General features: G+C 46.2%; 2 protein-coding genes across 2 annotated transcripts in view; one reads left to right on the forward strand and one right to left on the reverse strand.

The window, feature by feature from the left end:
* The window catches only part of LOC146783979 (uncharacterized), a 778,724-nt gene that overhangs the window by 699,564 nt on the left and 58,975 nt on the right, over positions 1-20,185 (forward strand). The window lies entirely within an intron of this gene.
* The window catches only part of PITPNB (phosphatidylinositol transfer protein beta), a 624,814-nt gene that overhangs the window by 332,978 nt on the left and 271,651 nt on the right, over positions 1-20,185 (reverse strand). Inside the window, exons 5-6 of the mRNA XM_085636212.1 lie at positions 13,995-14,002; positions 4,677-4,751 (exon numbers count right to left, since the gene is read on the reverse strand). Of these exons, the coding sequence (XP_085492338.1) occupies positions 4,677-4,751; positions 13,995-14,002 (83 nt within the window). The remainder of the gene's footprint in view (positions 1-4,676; positions 4,752-13,994; positions 14,003-20,185) is intronic.

A 20,185-nucleotide genomic window follows, 5' to 3' on the forward strand; every position in this document is an offset into this window, starting at 1 on the left:
CAATAAGGGCCTCAGATATGAGCTCCCGCTGCTGGTATAGCAAGGAGTAAAAAGACGCAAAGGACTGGACCACCGACTCGGGGGAGGTACAAAGCGCACCATCGGCATCCCGCAGTATTGGAACTGGTAGAGGGGCTGTTTTGGCCTGACATAGCCTATGGAGCATTTTGCTGGACTTATCACCCCATTGATATATCCTGTGTTGTGTTGCTAACCAGATTTCTTTAGCCTCGTCAGTGAGGAGTTGGTGGATTTGTTGCTGGATAAGCAGAAGATTACGCAGTGATCCCGGGGTAGTACCGGACAGCACCTGAATTTCCAATGATCGCCGACGGTCCTCCTAATCTAGTATTTGGGCTAGGCATTTTCATTTCTCGCCAGTTAGGAAGCATATATCCACTCCCCGGATAGAAGGCTTAAGAGCTTCCCACAGGGTAATTCGCGACGGGGCTGTGTCTAGGTTAAACAAGAGGAAATCTGAGATGGCCTTACATAGAACCTCTTCATAATTAAAAAACTTGAGAAGCCAGGGGGACATATGCCATCGATATGTGGCCCGATGTACATTTAGGCGCAACTTAAGCTGAACTGGCGAGTGGTCCGACAGTCCCCGGGGTAGGATAAGTGTGGAGGACACCCTGTGGACATACCTATGGGGGAGGAATATGTAATCCAGTCGTGATAGTGTGTTGTGCACCGCCGATGTAAATTTGAACCCACTAGTCAAGGGATGGAAAGCACACCATGTATCTGACCACCCCAGTGTATTAGCCAGAAGGCTCAGCTTAGATTTGGTGAGGAGGGGGTTCTGTTGTGTGGCACACCATCTGTCAAGGGGTGCCATGACATCGTTCCAGTCTCCACCCAGGATCATCAAGCCCTCAGGGAGGTCGACCCATAGCTGTGTGATTTTGCCTGGAATGTTTGTCCCAGTGGGGGCGGGGCATATATACTGCCTATAGTTAGCTGTTGCCCAGCTACTGTTCCAGTGACAACAGTATAGCGCCCCCCCGCCCCCGGGTCAATCCAGTGTTTAGAGATAAGGTATGGTACACAGCGATGTACCGGGACCGCCGTGCCTCGAGAGCAGCGAACGAACCCTGAATGTTACACTGTGGCACATCCGAATCTACTGAGGCATGGGTTTGGTTACCCAGAAGATGGGTCTCCTGAAGTAGGAGTATGTCTGCTTCATAGCATTTTGCTAGGCGAAGCACAGCTCCCCGCTTGATTTTATTCAAAATTCCCCTAACATTCCAAGATATTATGTTTAGTTCCCACAGCAGAGAACTGCGTGTGGGGAGTGTCATCTAGCAGCCATAGGGTCATTACATGCAATTACTAGGATATCGGTGTACAATCTAAGTATGCGTTTGGTGTCCATAACTGTACAAACAAAGTAAAACCCACAAATCCCATCCCACCACCCCCCACCCCAATACTTTCAAAAACAAGGAGTACCTGTTGCAGCGGAGACTTCGCCGGGGCTCCAACCGGGAAGACCCAGGGAGCTCCACCAATGGTGTCCAACTATCCCAACATTATACAACATAGTAACAAACGTCCAGTGGCTTGGACAATCCATTCTTGGCCATAAGCCATGCCATTGTAATGGACCCCAGAATTGTATAGCAATCAATACATATATATGCGTCAGGCCGAGCATCTTGCCTCCAAGTCATTCAGATCCGGAATCCCTCTCCTGCCTCGGCCTGGGTTTGGGCTCGCCAGTTGAAGCTAGATGTGTGCCATCGCTTCGAGTTGCCTCTATTCTGTCTGCCTCTGTGTGAGCCTTGGGAGGAGTCTGAGTCTAATGATGGCGGAGAATGAGGCTTAAGGCGTATCGTTTCATCGGCCCAGGAGAACACCGCCTCCGGAGAGTCAAAAAAGTAGGATTTGGAATTGAAAATCACTTTCAGCCTAGCAGGATAAAGCACCATGTAAGAGACATTTAGCTCCCTGAGTCTACGCTTCGCGGTAACAAAGGACTGTCATTGCTGCTGCACAAGCCTATTATAATCGGGGAATACCACGATCAGGTGTGAGTCGAAGATCAATTTGTCTTTGTGGGTTCTCACAAATTGGAGAATGGCGTCCCGGTCTGCATAATTAAGCAGTTTGGCAATCACCGGTTGTGGACGCTCGCCGGGCAGAGGCCTCTTTGTCAGAGCCCTGTGGGCTCTCTCAACCACAAAACATGTGGAAATAGATTCTGCAGGTAGCACAGATTTGAGCCATGTCATGAGGAAATTGTTCATCAATGAACCCTCGCATCCCTCCAGAAAGCCCGCCAGGAGTAGGTTGTTGCGACGTGCCCTGCCTTCTGCATCCTCGACCCGTGATGCCAGTTTTTGCGTCACGACCGTAACCTTGTTGAGCTTCTTCTGCAGAGATGACACTGTGCCCTCTACCAATGAGACTCGGGTTTCAGCTTCAGTGATTCGGTCTACTGCCTTGCGGAGATCTTGTCGCAGGAAAGAGACTTTTGACCCCACTGTGCCGTTCTGAGACTCAAGTGCTTCTCTCGACTGGGTAATTGCCGCAAGTAGAGTGGCATTGTCTAGGGAAGGCCCCCCGAACCTTTTCCACCCGAGCCTGTGGTGGTGTATTGATCCAGGGTACTCTGCTTTGAGGCGGCGTCCTTGCCCATGGTGGAGGGCGAGGGAAAGTATAGTAGGAGGGAGCTAGCAAGTGTATGACGGCCGCTCTTCTCCCCAACGAATCCGCCGGGTCAGGCCGCAGGATAGCAGACTTGAAAGGAAGGGCAAATTGCTTCTCCAGAAGTCTCTAATAATCCTACCAGGGTGGGGTCCCAGGCCAGGCCTCACTGAATCTGGCTCCCTTATCCGCAAGCCGCACCAAGCCTAGCCTGGCCGCTTCTGCAGCCCAAGGAGGTCGGCCAAGAAGGCCCCCTATAGGGACCAGACTCGCCAGACCCCCGGCCCAATAACCACCCTGGCGGAGTTGCGCTGTAGCTCTGCCGCCAAGGTCGCCACCACACAGGTCTCTGTGGCCAGATGCGGAACACCACCTCGTGGCATACCAGAGGTCCGCGAAACTCTGCAATGTCTGTCTCGACTTCTTTATGACGGGAGGTTGCGGCCCACGGAAGACCAAGCACATGACTAGGCCCCGTCCAATGCGCACCACGGTGTCTCCAAGGCATGTATGGCTGGGCCAATGCAAGCCCGAGCGGCTCCTCTTGGGAAGTACTTATGCGGCCAAAGGGTGGCCCCAAAATGATCTGACAGCATGGGGGGGAGGGGGGGGGGGGCGCAACCGGCCGTTCCCGCTGAGCGGCCACTGACACCGTGCTGCTTCCAAACCATCAGGCTAGTGTCCGGGTCCAGTGCACCAGCGAATCCTGCACCCTCACATAGCCAGCGAAGAGGGAGGGGAGGGGGAATCCCAAGCCGCCAGGAAGCACCCCCCAGCCAGAACTCCAGGTGCCCGGTCTAGGCGGCCACTAGGCCCGGGGGTGAACGACTATCACCTTACCGGCCTGGGAGCCCCATGACGACAACAACACCATCATCTGGGTCACTGGCAGCGTCAACGAGGCGAAACCCAGGCTCTCTTCCGATCGCAGCCGAGGATTATCGCGCCGATCCAAAGGGCTGCCTCCCTGCCGACGTCCTGCTTACCACCGTCGGGCTGCTCCACGGGGCGAACAGGCAGCGAAACCGGCCACCATGGTGCCCAGAGGTTTCTCACTTGGCTGTGGTGCTGAATTAGGGCTCTGTGGTCAGAATAAGCAGAGGATGAAGGCGGATCTTGGCATAGGAAGACAGAGCTTCTCTAGGGCACGTCCGCCATGTTAGGCTGCCAAGCCACGGTCCTGGGCTTGCAGCAATTTTGCACTCACATTTTACTCTGTGCTATGCCATCTGCGCTGTGTTTCTACAGATAGATAGGATATGTCAATTGAATTTATAACTATGTTAACTGGAAAATTTGATCTCCCTTTTGTATTTAGATCAAATGCCTACTTGGACCTACCTCTGGGGTGTGTCATTTAAACTTAGATTATACTTACAAATGATACATAAGGAGCCAGTGTAGCAGATATTGTGTATACCCAAGACTTCTTTTGGGGTTTATGGGAGTAACCCTAGGTTGGGTCTTCTACTTTAGATCTCATAGCTCACAAATATATACTATACACATCACAAATTTATACTATGTGGTGTGTACAATACAATGTATGACTGCATTTTTGATTCATGTACGGTCTTTTATTTTGATTCCAGTTTTAGAAAAAAAAAATTAAAGATTAAAAAAGATCATTGACATTCCAACAAACAGAGTGAATATCGAGCTATCCTCTTCATAACTAACTTGAGTGTCTCTGGGACTATTATAAAGTGCTCATTGAACAAGTTTGTGCTACCTAAGGAAACAGTAAACTAAACAATCTAAGGTACAGTTTATTATATTGTAGAGTTTCAATAACTGGGCCTGCGCTAGGAATGTATAAGCATGACTCACTCCTTTAATCTCTCACTCCTTTAAAATGCTTAGAACTAATGTGACTGATGGGTGGAGACCGTTGAATTCGATGAATTGGGAATGGGATGAAGGATACCTTATTTCACAGTCAGTTGCTACATATGGGGGTATACAGCACTCAATATATTGAAAATTAGTTTTTATGAAACAAACAAAAAACGACTTACATTCTCTGAAGTGCCCATGTCAGGTTTATGCCACGTCTCGATTTTTATAAAAAAGTCATCTTTCATATACTCATTCTGTTTAAAGAAAAAGAAAAAGAAAAACAGATTACGTTTTCATTCAATAGCAAATATGTCTTCCTAACAAACAAAATATTTGGGAAAATAAAATTATTGGATTGTATTTAAAGACTAATAAAGCAGGTATCATGACTGTTAAATGGTTTATCTGTTGGTTCCCAAATATATCACAGCTGTGATGTTAAAGCAAACTAGGTCCTGGTTAGTGTTAAAGAGTTACTGCTCTCTCCACTAGCATGAAAGGTCATTGAAGGCAATTACTCATTTATCGCTACGAACTAGTGGCGAGGGTGCAAATGAGGAAACTGGGCAAATAACAGATGTTAATGCCCAATGTAAACGAAATTACATTCAGCAGGAGCCTGGTGTTTATTTGGCAATCTAATAAGAGGCGGTTTATACATTGCATAGACATCTGACATTGTGCCACCCACCCAGGCTACAAGATCGCCTGGCAAGAGAATTCACAAGCCCAGAGGTGGGATCACCATCATCCACAAGAATGCCATCAGCTGCACCAACTCCAGGAACACCATATCCTACAACATGTAACACCTGCTGTTGAAGCTCAACATCACAGCTAACATCACTCTAAGTAACACTCATCTACAGAACATCGGGACTGCACACCAACGTCAACGACACTATCACAGACTTCATTGCACTACTCTTCCTCAACGCTAGCAATCCACTCAGAGACTGAATTTCCACCTGGAAGACCTCACCGGCCCGAACTCAAGAGCACTCATCGAATGCCTTAGAAGCTTGGGCCTGACCCAACCAGTAAAAGGAACTGCCTAAATCGCTATATACCTCCTGGACCCTACTTTCACCACCTTGAACAACAACTGAGCCAACAAGCCCACCCAAGTCTCCTGGACAGACAACACCCTCACCAATTTCAGCATCCCTGATCCAGTCCAACTCACACACACCACCACCAGACCAGCCAGCCAAAACTGGCTGGCAGGCTGACAAAAACTGGAACACTGCTCTGAGCACCCACCAACCTGAACACAGAAAAGAGCCTCACCAAAGCCATCAAGAATTTCAACAAGTGAATCAAGCCCTGCGCCGACTCCCTGGCCACCTCAAACCCAGCAATACAACAAGATCTAGACCCCAGGCCAGTTGGTACATGGAGAAACCCAGGCTGATTAAATGTCACTGCAAATAACTGGAGCGCAAATGCATAATGAGACAGGACCATGCAGAGAGGAGCAAGTTCAATTCCGCCCTGAGAAGCTACCTCCAAATGATTGGGACCACTAAACGCACTGCTCTGGAGAACCGCATCAATGCCAGTACCAACAGAAGCAAAGAAATCTTTGCCATTGTGAAGGATTTCACCTCAACAGCAGCTGCCTGCAACTTAATCACTCCCTCGCAGGACCTCTGAAACAATCTTTTTTAATTCTTCAGCAACAAAATAATTGCCATTTACAGCAAATTCAACCCACAATCAGACTAGACAGACCTTGCGAAATGCCTCTCGATCTTATCCCAAAAAACTGATGCTAACCGCATGGTCCATCAACCCCACAGAAGAAATCGCCACCATCATGAAGCCCATACATTCAGGGAAGCCATCAGATACTTGCCCCCACCACGCTTACTCCAGAGGACTCCAACCCACCAGTGTCATGCTCACATTCATTCTGCATGCCTTCACCTCTTTTGCGACCATCCCTCCACGGACCCTTTAACACTTACCAACTTTAGACCGATCTCTAAAACAATTCCTAGTCAAGGTCTCAGGGAAAATCATCAACCGACTACTTCAACAACCACCAACTCCTCTACACAACTCAGTCAGGTTTCATACCGAACCACAGCACGGAAACTGCCCTCGTAGTCGTCACACATGACATCCGCATTATCCTGGATGGTGGATACATGGCTACCCATATCCTCCTGGACCCTTATGGAGTGTTTGGCACATGTTCCCTACCTCATCCTCATCTACGACACCGGAACCCAATGGCATACAATCCAATAGATATGCTCCTTCCCAACTGGAAGGACCCAGTCAGTCAGCCAAGCACCGTACACCTTGGATGCCTGCGACCTCATCTACAGAGCTTTACAAGTACCCTCCCTGAGCCCAACCCTCTTTTACGGATACATGAGCCTTCTGGACAGCAAACTCTACTCTCACGATGACAACGTCCTCTCCTACACTGATGACATGCAACTCATTCTCTCCCTCACAGACCAGACACTGAGTACCCGGATCAAGTTCAAAACCTGCATGACTGAAATCGCCTACTGGATGAAGATTATCTGTCTGAAGCTGAACACAGAAAAGACCAGAATCGTAATCTTCGGGAGAGAACCTTCACCATGGGACTCACTCTTGTGTCCAACAGAGCTAGGACAGACATTCACCCCCATCACTCACGCCAAGAACCTCGGGCTCGTCATCGACAACAAACCCGACATGGCCATCCAAGTCAGCACCACCACCGCCTCATGCTTTCATGCCCTGAAGATGGTGAGGAAAATTTTGAAATGGCTCCCAATCAGTTCCCGGAATACCGTCACACACAGCCACGTCTCAAGCAAGCTGGATAAAGCGAACACCTGCTCTGCCGTGATCAACAAAAAGCTCACTGGAGGGCTGCAGATCGTTCAGAGCTCAACAGACAGAATCACTCTAAATCTCCCACACCACAGTCACATCACACCACAAATAATTTAGCTCCAGTGCCTCCCCATGCACAAACGAGAACAATTCAAACTCCTCACCCACACTTTCAAAGCACTGCAGAACACTGGCCCAGCATACCTCAACAATTGCATCTACTTTCACAAACTTTCCAGACACCTCAGCTTGTCTGTAGGCTTACTTGTACACATTCCATGCACGAGGAAAACCAGATCTGGCGACAAAGCCTTCTTCTACATTGCTTATAAAGCATGGAATGACCTGCCCCTACACATAACAGCCTCCTCCTCCTTCCTGAATTCCACAAGAAACTTAAAACCTGGCTTCTCAAGTAGTCCCACTAGGCCTTAGGTTAGCTAGACTCATGCCTTCTCAGCGCCAGGTTACCCTTCCAGGTGATAGTGTGCTCTACTAATCTGTGCATCATAATATAACAGAAAGCAAACTATTTGTTTCCTTTCCTCATGATATCCTTAACTGAAAAATCACAATAAACTTGAAATGGTAAATGAAAGGTCTACAAAATGAAACAAAGTCCGAGATCACAAAGGGTGTGAGGGGTAGGGGGACACTGAGGAATGGCAATTAGTGATAGTGGATAGTACAACTAATGTTTCTCTGTCTCCCCAAGTTAAGATCAAAATTGTAATTACTCTTTATTGTTTGTAGTGGATACAATAAAAAGATTTCAGGAAAACAAATACAAAAAAGATAATTGTCTTAGATTACTTGGTTTAGATCTTCAAAATATTCAGACGTTACCAAAAAATATCTAAAAGGGAACATGAAATTAAGAATGGAGTGTAGTCTAAAGACTTACATCAAGAAAGCATGGAGAAAAAGTTAAAGAAAGGTATGGTAAGAATTGGCACAGTAATTGATGCACGTCACTGAAAAATGCTATGAACCCCAAAGAAGAAGAAGATATTTATTGTTTAGTTAATTAAAACTTTAACACAATTGTGAATAAAAAATATCAGATAAAAAAAATAAAATAATACTTTCAATTTGTTAACCCCTTCGGTGCTCATGACGGAACGGTTCCGTCATGAGCCACGGTTGAGCTGTGCTCATGACGGAACCGTTCCGTCATGACCACGCCCGCGCAAGAAACCGTCAGCACAGCGGCGGAATTTGAGCAGCATGGAAGGGGTTAAAAGCAAAAATGTTGTTTACATAGTTTGTTTACGAGATTCAAAGTCAGAGTCCCTTGTTGCGCGTAAAGTGCCTGCAAACAACGACTAGGATACAGATTTCCAAGTTCGGTCAGGGTCTAAGGAATTTGAGAAGCTTACAGTTCTTTTTCAGATCTGTTGGTCCTAGTCCTTTCATAATGGCAGCTCTACAGGACCCTATTCCTCCGTCAATAAAAGCTTTCTTTAATAGCGTGGCTCGTGCCTACTGTAGGTTCGGGCAAACGCATATTAAGTGTATAAGATCTTCTTTTTTGCTGCCACAGAGATGGCATGCCGTTGGACCTTTGTATATCCAGCTCAGTTGGTCCGCTAAGGACGGGACCTTCCCGAAGCGCAACACCATCAACATTTTTTTTTTATATGCCTCAAATGGAATGTTTAGGTAGACTGCTGGTATAAGGGCTTTGTAATTATTGATCACAATCCAAGCGTGAGATCTATGAGCAAAGATATTTTTGTCTATTAGCAGAGAATGAAACTTGGCAGAGAGTGAAACTTTGCAGCTTTATTTATGGCTTGTTTGAAAGTTATGAAAGGCAAGTTCTTGTTCCACAGCTCTTCCCTACTTGTAGTTGTGAAAGCTTTTTGCAAGTATTGATTAAATGCTTATTTTTAGTCTTTTTCAAGTTCGGACCACAGTGCCTTATTGAGCTCAGAACGCACTAGATTTTGTTTAAGTCTGTACCATACTTTTATTGTGGAGTACATTCTCCCTATTGTTTCATTTGTCAACCCAAATTCAAGCCGAAATTACAACGGAGAAGCAGACTGTGGGAGTTGAAAAACGTTTTTGTATGTATCCGCTACCAGCTTATTCAATAGACTTGCATATTCGCCGTGTAAAGCAATGCTGGCATATGATATTGTTGGCAGCAGTTTTGGAGATATTATTGAAAGCAATGGTTTATAGGACGGGCCCTCTAATTTTTTGGCCAAGGTTGAAAACGCAAAGATTAGTGCGCTGGTTCGCCGCGACGTGTTTTTTTTTTTCTTGATGATTCAACCTGTTATCAATATGGATCCCGAAGTATTTATAACAGGTTACTTCCTCCAGGGTTTTTCCATTGACCTATATGTTCAACTTGGGGACTGGACGATTGCTGATAGTCATTGTTTTAGTTTTGGAGGCGTTAATTTCTAGTCTATTGAATGATATAAATTCCAGCATTTCTGAAAGTAGCTTTTGAAGGTCAACCTTCGTTAGACTTATTAAAACCACATCATCTGCATAACAAAGATGTGACAGTGATGATACTCCCAGCTTTGGTGGGTGTGAATTGATCTCATTCAACCTTTCTGACAAGTCGGACATAAACAAACTGAACAGACGCTGGGCCAGAACGCAGCCTTGTTTAAGTCCCTTATTTGTGTTAACTTTTCTTGAAATTCTGGAGCCATCTCCTAATTTCACTCTTAGCCAGGTTTCAGAATAGAAAAGCATTATACCTCTTAATATTTTGTCTGCTTTTAGATCTATAAAACACAGATAAAGTTTTTGGTTTTTTTGCTTATATTTTTCCTCAAGAAGGAAAAGTGACAGAATGTTGGTTATCATTTCAATTGGCTTTTTAAAACCAGTCTGATTTATTGGAATCAAGTTAAGTTTGTCCGTCCAAGTAATCAGATCAGCTAGAATGAAAGAGGCATGGTACTTTGCTTTAACGTCTTGCAAGGCGATTGGCCAATAATTAATTGGGTTGGTTCTGTCACCCCCCCTTAAATATGGGTGTGATTGCTGGCTTCGCGACTACTCCCACTGCTCCCCACAGTACTCCGACCCTATCAATGTGGCTACATCCCTGGCAGGAGCACGGCTCACAACCTCTGCACCCTCTTTGCAGTGATGCAGGAGGTGGACCCCTCCCTCCCCGCTGCCGCAGTTTTCCTTGACGCAACTAAAGCATTTGATATGCTGGAATGGCCTTATCTATTTTCACTCATCACCCGTATTGGCATGGGCCCGCATTCCTAAAGAAAATAGCATTACTTTACACTGCCCCGACAGCCAGATTGCGGATTAACGGAGTGGTCTTCCCCCCCCCTTCGAGGTGACCCCCATCACTAGACAGGGGTGCCTGCTTTCGCTTTTACATCCCAGGTGATTCTGGAGTCCATGTATGCGGACAATGTGACCCTATATGTCAAACACCCAGCGACTAATCTCAACCCCCTTATACGAGAGATCACCAGATTTGGCAGCCTCTCTTTCAAGAGGTGGGTCAATGGATTTCACTCTTGTAATTAAAGTTGTAAGTTTGTCCAATTTCGAGTTTATTCCTACTATGAAGGAAGTTGTGATGTTCATTAATTTTATTTGAATATCCAGTTTATCCAACTGCAATGTAGGTGTCTCTGTTGAGGTTTGTAGAGTATGTAATAATGTAGTAAAAAGGTCCAGTTGTGTTTTTTGAATAGTTACATGAATCTTCTTGTATGTTTTTTGGTTCTGCATCGGTTGGCCCAATTTGATATAGTATTATGTGATGTTGTATTACCGGGGTCTTTACAGGCTGACTGATATCCTGTGTTGACCAATTTAATTTGTCTTTGATTTGGCTGCTGTCTATGGCCATATCTTCTTTGGTGTTATGGACTGCCAATTTTTGGGAAGACGTTTTGTGGTTTACTTTGCTTTCTTTGTCTAGGGCTTGTTTCCCTTGTAGGCTTTTGTGGGTGTTCGAAGCTAGCCTCAATTCTTCATTCATGTTAAATGTGAATGATTCCAACCATGATGTTTCAGTCTCTTTGTGCTCCTCTTGATGAACCTGCGCTATAGCTATGTACCCTTGCTTTGTCTCCTGAACTTGAATATCACTCCGGGTAGAGTAGACCTGAGCCCTTTGCGTTGTATGAGGGTTCCTATTATAATTTCCTCAATTTCGACTTCCGGCCCCATTGACGAGCGAGGGGGGACCTCAGTGGTGGCTTCTTGTGTGTCAATTGTTTGCGTGAGTACCCCGCTGGACATTCTGTGATCGTATGAATTTTCACAATTGGAGTTTTCTGATGTTTTCCCATTAGCCATTTTACTTTGCTCGTCATTCACTATTCGTGAATTTGTGCTTCTCATTTCTTCCGCCTCTATTGCGAATTTGTTTTTATGATCGGAATGATGATGCAAGCTTTTCCCTTTGTTAAATTAGGTATTATACCAAGACTAATCCTGTGGGTAACAAGAGGTGTTTGCAGCCCAGGAGTTGCTCCGGGCATTGCGTATATTGCAATGCTTAGGTCTTTGAGAAAATGAAATCTGGAGCTTAGGGGATCTTTTACGCCTCTATCTGATCTCTCAAACATAGGAAATAGTGGCGAAATGAGCAGGCCCCTTGATGTTTTGGGGGCTTCTTTTTTACTAGCTGGATTGTACCTAAATTTCTTTGAAGCTTACTTTGAGTTGTTCACTATGTCCCCCGGCGGTCACCTAATTCTGCCTAAGCGCATGTTATCTGTTTGAGGTCTTTTTAGCAGAAGTGCACCTCATGACTGTTTGCGTTGACCTGAAAGTCTCTCCCCAATTTTGTTTAGATGGCTTTAGATGATGTTTAGATGACATAGTCGGGTGAGATGTCTGGGAGAATGGAGAAGGAGCGCAGCGGACCCAGAGCAGTCCATCAGTGGATGCCAGCAGCTCGAGGCAGAGAGCAGAGTTGGAACCCCCCCCCAAAAGCCTACCGGGGGGGTCAGGGGTCACACTCAACAAGGCACTCTAACAACCTTGCACTCAGTCTATTGCCGCTCCTTTTAGCTGTCCCATATCGCCTCATATCCCCACTTCTTGGTTCACTCCCCGCAACCCCTCTAACTCTCTCTCTCCTTCAGGGTTCCTGGGTGGCTGGGCAACTGGTCTAGACACAGTTGAAACCAGCTCTACAGCACTAGCGGGATCTGAGCAGGGTCTGAGCGGAGTCAAAGACTGAGGGGATTTCTTGAGAGAGAAGGAGGAGCTGGATCTCTGTGCACAGTTCTATGCCTGTGAACCTCTCAGCCCAGTATCTGGCACCTTGTAATCTTAGTGACTTGCCTAGGGCCTTACCTCCAATCCTTCCTGTTCTAATCTGCAGTCTTTTGAGTTCCGCCCGGCCCCGCTGCTCTCGCTATTCTTGCTGCTCTGGTCCCGCCACTAATCCCAGTGTTCTGGTGCTGGCAGGTGTTTGGCGGGTGTTGGTGGGTGGGGGCAGGCTGCGGGCGGAACACCTTCAGCGAGCGGAGGTTGCTGACTGTTGGCCCCCCTCCGCTGAGAGCCATAGACTTTCCTGCTCCCAACGCTGACCCACGACTGTCTGGATGCCGCTCCTTCCGTGCTTGCGCTTGTCACTCTGTCTCGCAGCCACAAAACTGTTTCCAGTCCCAAAACCTGAATACTGCGCCTGTAGAGCAGGGACAATTCCTTGAGCTGTAAACTTTTGCCAAGGTCCCCAAAGGACAAAGCTAGCCTGTGGACTCTCTTCCATGCAAATGCCCCTTTTGCTTCTTCATCTTACTTCGCTCCGGTGAGGACTATCTCCTTTGTGTCCCTTCTTCTGGGTGCAAATCTAGGCCAGATGAGATAGCATGGAAGGGAGACATTCCAGATCCAGGGAAAAAACGGGCAGTGGGATCTTCGGACAAGGGAGGAAGTGAGGAGATTCTGAAAAATTATCACAGTGAGTGCCGAGAAGTGGGCATGCAGGGGGTGACAGCACAAAGATACAGGTCTCTGAGAGAAAGCAGGAAAAGGACCAAGGGGGAGGCAGTGTGGTAGAAGAGGGGGAAACCAGAGACAGTAGGGTAAAGAACAACTGTGGTATCAGGGAAGGCTGTGAGGTTTTGAGAGAATCCAGATGGGTGAGGAAATTTAAGACATGCCAAATAGATAGATTTGGGCGAGCAGGACAGTGGAAAGTGGTGCAAAGAAATACATTTAAGAAAGAGAAGGGTAGTGAGACCAGGATTAACAGTGGGCAGTTGCTATGGGAAGAAGGCACACAAACCAGTGACATAGGAGTAAGTTTAACAGGAAGGCTTCAGTGCACCCCCGGGAGCTGTAAGGGGGGATGGAAACAGTTGGATGATTTTTTGTGAAACCAATGCCAGCTTGCTTATTTTCCACTATCCTCAACCATACCACATTCTACATGAGGCTCTGTAGAAAAGGATTGGTTACAGGGAGCTAACAGATTGAATATGTAGACATTAGCGGTGTGCAGCTAAAATTTTAAAACAAAAAAATTAAAACACACTGGATAATTATGGTACTAGAGTAGAATTATGCGTAAACATGCAACAGTATTGAATCCTGGAAAAACAAGGTCAACACCAAAGAATAAAGATTGGGCATACAAAAATAAATGGCATACAACTAAGGAAAAAAGTAAATTCTTTAAATTGTCTACTTACCGTTACAACTTCGATATGAAGATCAAGCAAACAAGGAAAGGGAAAGAAGAAAATGTATTTAGTAGAATGTCAAATGGTACAGGTAAAATGATTTGTTGGTTTAAAATGTTAAGTATTAAAACATTTTGCATGACACTGATTAACTACAAATTAATAACTTACAAATGAAAGTTCCAGCGCATGTGACATGTCCAAATAGAATAGACTCCATGAAAAACACTTCTATTTAGACATTTGAGTTGTACAATGCTGGACCACTCTATTACCTGTAGTACATTTGTGTTTAACAAGTTTCCCTTATCGACTTTACATAATCATACACATGTAAGATTTCTAAAGCCACCGATAATAACATAGATTTATTTAGCTGTTTATATTATTAATGGAGATTATGTAGAAAAATTGAAGCAAAGTAGGCAAAACAAACTTTACAAAATATATTACTTATCAGGGAGTTGATTTCGGCACATGATAACAATAGAATTGGTGTGGCTTTTACATTATATAATAGTGTGCTGATCGTGATGGGTATATTTTTTTTCTCTTACATGTGGGTAGATCAGTATTGCAATAGTGTACATATACCTTGGTATTGCTTTTAATTGAAGAGCAAGGGATTGCTCTTTTAAGAGCAAACACGTAGTGCACAGACTCTACATTAGCTTTACATCTCTCAGCAACAGGCGGGTGACGTCAAGCTTCCCCCAGAAATGCTGCCCCTCATTTACTCCATGACATACATAGAACGATTTCATGCTTATGCATTGTTAAGGCTGTGACAAGTGCTGTGGTACGCGAGGAAGAGCAGGAAGAGGGAGCATGGCACCGGAAATGCAGAGGACACTGTATTTGCAGTGCCAAAACTGTGCATGAGCAGTTCATGCCTCTATCACTATCCTTGACCCTTACTAGAATGCTCCCTGCGACTTCCTTGGCCCTGTAACTGTCCCTGCACGGACCTTGTATTTACCTTGTGGCCCTCCCAGTGTGGCAACCAGCACTGCAGCCCGTGTAGTTCTCCCCCTCCCGCGAGTCTTCCGTGGCCGCTGTGTGGAGGCGGGGGCAAGGGTGAGAACGGACTCAAGTTCCCAGGCTCCCTGGATGACGGAAGCGACGTCACCCCTCACGCGCCCGGAGGCGCTTTAAAATCGGCGTAATACCCGGAGGAGCGGGTGCGACTTCCTTGGCCCTGTGACTGTCCCTGCACGGACCTTGTATTTACCTTGTGGCCCTCCCAGTGTGGCAACCAGCACTGCAGTCCGTGTAGTTCTCCCCCTCCCGCTGCCACGAGTCTTCCGTGGCCGCTGTGTGGAGGCGGGGGCAAGGGTGAGAACGGACTCAAGTTCCCAGGCTCCCTGGATGACGGAAGCGACGTCACCCATCACGCGCCCGGAGGCGCTTTAAAATCGGCGTAATACCCCGCGTCGCGGGACCGTGCGCGGGCTAAGCCCGGGCAAAGGGCGGGCCCTCTGTGGCCCTCCGAGGACCTACGAGACCGGACCGGACCCGTCCCCCTGGGCAAATTGTGATCCAAGAGAAAACAACGTATAGTAAGTTGCTACTACACTTTATTGCTACGACAATTACCTGTCAAAGTTAATAACATGTCTACGATTGTGCGGAGTCCGACAATAACGGTGGCTGATAGAGTGGGGACTTTATTGAATGGCACCCTGGATAATTATTTTACCAGAACACCATCCGGAGGCTCAACAGAACTTTCACTCGCAGAGCGCCGAGCGGAGCGTAGACGCTCTATAGAAAATATCAAGAATAGGGCACTGTCTGAGCCTAACCCCGCAGCCATTCCTAATAACGAGTTAGTCCCAGACCTTGCTGATGATACTTTATTCACAGATGGTGTACCTCTTTTGCTGAGAGACTGCGTAGTGCCCAGCACTTCTTCTACTGGAATAGACATCTCAAATTCACCACATGATCCATCTTGCACTCCCAGTACATCAGGAGTTTTGATTGCTGTGACACCCACTCCCCCTAAGACAACACGACAAAGGTATAAGAAACCTGTACAATTTACAAAGTACGGTCCACCACCTACCAAGAAGAGACGCAATAGGATGGAACCTACTAAGCAGAAGTTGAGCTCTACTGACTTTGGGAAGAAGGCCATCCCCCCTAGTACTAACGTTATAACTGCTGCAGTCCTTACGGATGGGACTGGAACGGACACTGTTCCTATATCAGTGTTAACTTCTGCACATATAGAGGGGGAACATAGTACTAAACACAGCTTCGAGGATAACGGGTCTAATACAAAACATACCAGCAATCTTTTGGATAGTATTGAGATGATTATGCGATCCTATACTCTAGCAATAGTGGAAAGATTGGAAAGAATAGAGAACCGACTAGGGAAAATAGAAGCAGACCTGGGTAGGAAGAGAAGTCCTACACGACAAAAAGCTAATTTAGAGTTTAAACAGGTCTCAGTTCTTTCCCCAGCGGTTAAACCCGCTAATAACTCTCGACCACCATCTACCGAAATTGGGGCAGTTCTAAATACAGTTTCAATTAACCCCATATTAGACGCCCCGTCCTCTAGCAGTCACCCTTCGAGTGGGACAGTTCTTGCCACTAAACCCGCTTATAACAATTTCACTACCAATCAGACAAATGCTCCAGTGAGCATCGCATCAGTTAAAACTAACTGTTATCCAACAATCTCTGATAATAAATCTACCAGAGATCTGGGTAATTGTTTGAATGGATCAAAGAGATATGAGAAGGGAGGCCTCAGGCAGACCCGGGGGGGAACAGTTCAGGAGACCACTACCGGATCTTCCGCCAGAGGCCGTACCATATGTTGTGATTCTCACGGGGGTACCAGAGCTCCCAGTGAACAAGAGAGAGGGTTATTCCCAACTAAAGAATAAAATAACACACTGGCTGACATTACACAGGCCAATTGCCAGTAATATAGATGGCGAAATAATACATGTACGCCGTCTTCAGTGGTTGGGTGGAAGACCTAAAGACATTGGGGGGGGGGGACGTGGTTGTGGTCAATTTTAGAGATCACAATGCAGTACGCTACATCCTGAATTGGCCTCAGGTAAATTTTGATAGTAGCATTATTCCTCGCCCTCTGACTTACTTTTACCCAAGATCTGTAGTATTTCCATCCCAACCTGCCCATGGCTACTCTTTCCTACTACCAATTTCCCCAGTACGATGAACAACAGGAATTCTGCCTATGCGCATCATGCAGCTTCAATTGCAGAAACATCTGGGTGGAATATAGTACCTACCAGGCCAAACATCACTGAACATAGGAGCACGGACTATCCAGTGTTATTCACTCCACTGGAAGTGTCTAACAGGTTTGACATCTTTAGTGGTCTGGATGCCTGTGATTGAAGTCTACAGTTACTAGGGGAGGAGATAGTGGGTGCACACTTTTCAAACGCAGGTGGTTTGGTTGAGGCTTTGGAAGGGAATGTACCCACTGTTTCAAATATATCTGATGGAGTTCCTGATTTGACTAGTGTCACTATAAATCTGCCAATTAACTCTGACCACTGTACACAAACTGACAACCAAGGTAGCCGTGTCAGTGATACAACAATCCATGGTCTAACCAATTATGAAGCTGTCCCCGGAGTTACAGGTTATCTTACACCTAGTAACCGTCCAGGGAAGGCTAATGATACTGGATGTCTGGTGGAGGTCAGTGGATCAGAGACAGAGGGAGTGTTGGTTAATAGCAGCATAGGAGATACTACAATTGTTCACAATCCTTTAAGCAGTAATGTGGAGAGCCAGTTTTTGGTTTCGTGGAATGTGGCAGGTCTTAAAAATAAGTTGGCCTCCAGGGACTGGGCTACTTTTATTGATAATTATATGATTGTCAATATGCAAGAAACATGGGCATTAGAACCCCAACATAGATCAGGGCATCTTCACTTTGCAATAGCTGCAACCAAAACAAATAGAGGGAGACCTAAGGGGGGACTGACCACTTGGGTAAAAAGGATGACGGTTTTACAACTACACAATTAGAAATCAATTCAAGGGACATTCTGGCGGTCAAGTTAAAATCTCCCTCATTTGGTGAACTCATCATTTTTAATGTGTATGCCAGGGGAAAGCCGGGAGGGAAACCATCAGAAGTTGTGGTGGCACTGGGACACTATGTTAGTATTTGGAGGGGAGGTGCCAACATATTAATTTGCGGAGATTTCAACTGCTCCTATGAGCCTCTGGACCATATGGATCTAGAGCGCACGGATGCAGAGGATATCTGTTGGCAAATCCCCCCCCTTAGTCTACCCCCTATTAAACGGTGGACCCAGGCAGCCCTACAACTTAAGACCTTCGGTTTAGAACATGGGCTGAGAGCAGTGAACGGTAGGACACGAGGTGATGAGCAGGGTAATCCAACTTTTAATAACGGACTGAGCACTAGCAGAATTGACTATATTCTGGTCAATCTTGAATTTTGGACCTCAATACGTGATATGACTGTAATTCATCGTATCGAAAGTGACCATAACCCTCTCAGTCTTGAGCTGCAGCTGCACAAAGGGTTGGGGTTAATACCAGATGATATGATAGATGATATCACCATGACAAATGATACTCGGCGGGTTAGATGGGCCGAGTGTCTGGGTAAACCCGAAACCATTAGCGAAATGAATGACATGGTAAAAGAAGCAACTATTGAAATGCAGGGGCAGCTGGATTACGAGGATTACTGCAGCAGGGTAGTCCATATTCACTCGACCCTTTTTTTTTTAAACTAAGTAAATATTTTAGTATTCCGAGGAAGAGGTACCCTGGTAAGGGGAAAAAAAAACAGGAATCATGGTATGATAAAAACTGCAGGATTGCATACAAATCTTTAGCTGATGCAGTGCGATCCACTGATAGGGAGGCTATACGGGCGGCAAGGAATCATTACAAATGGACACAAAATGCCGCAAAAAAAGCGTGGGACACTAAATACTGGGAGGAGTTATTGGCAGCCAGCAAGTCCAGAGACTCGACGGACTTCTGGCATCTTGTGAGGTGGGGCATGGGGAACCAAAAACCAATCCCGGTTAATCATGTCCCGCCAGAACACTGGGTCAAGCACTTTAAGTCCCAGTTCGCTAACACAAATAATGTCCCACCACCTGCCCTAGCCTCTCTCAGCCGTCCTTTATCAGCAAACACGCTAGTGTTCACCAAGAAAGATGTTGAATGTGCCCTCAATTTAATTCCCAAAGGCAGGGCCCCGGGCTTAGATAAAATTCCCGCAGATTTGTTTTTGCATAGCAGATCAGTCTGGGTCCCTTACATTGAATTACTGGCGAACACTATTGCCAAAGGCACTACGGTGCCGGATATATGGCGGGGAGCAGAAATCATACCAATTTTTAAGAAGGGTGACCGAGCTGACCCAGGAAACTACAGGCCAATTAGCCTAATAGCCTGTATCCAGAAGGTTGTGGCCAGAATGGTACTTCTCAGGGTCCAGAATTGGATCGAGGATTCGGGAGTCATGTCCACTTTACAGGCTGGCTTCCGACCCCTGACCAGCACGGTAGATCAAGTTTTTAGATTTTCCACAATATATTGGAAATGGGTGGTTCTGGGGGGTGGCACACTATATGCAGCCTTTGTTGATTTAAAGGCTGCATTCGATCTAGTCCCAAGAGATAGGCTGTGGAGAGCGCTCCACGAGCAGGGTATCCCACCTGAACTACTTGCGGTTTTGATCAAACTACATGAAAATAATTACGCGCAGTTCAGATGGGGTAACCAGAGCCAGGTGACCGCCAGTTTTCCAACGGAATGGGGTGTGCGGCAAGGGTGTGTGCTGGCACCCACATTATTCACACTATATATAAATAGAGTTATAGATTATTATAGGGACTCTACTACTGACGCACCCAAACAGAACGGCATCCCCGTCCCCCTGTTAATGTTTGCCGATGACACCCTCCTATTATCAAAGACTCAGGAAGGGTTACAGAAGGCAATAGACTGCTTTGAAAAATTTTGCAATGACTATGGCCTCTCTGTTAATGTCTCTAAAACTAAATTTATGACGATGCATAGGCATAGGAACATTAGGGGCAGAGTCTTTATGAATGGGGAATCATTAGAGCAGACTGATAGCTTCAGTTACCTGGGTATTACATTGGGCTCTAGGTTACAGTGGAAGCCGCATGTGGCCCATTTAATCT

Source organism: Triturus cristatus, chromosome 11 (assembly GCF_964204655.1).
Source record: "Triturus cristatus chromosome 11, aTriCri1.1, whole genome shotgun sequence".
Classification (NCBI taxonomy): Eukaryota; Metazoa; Chordata; class Amphibia; order Caudata; family Salamandridae; genus Triturus; species Triturus cristatus.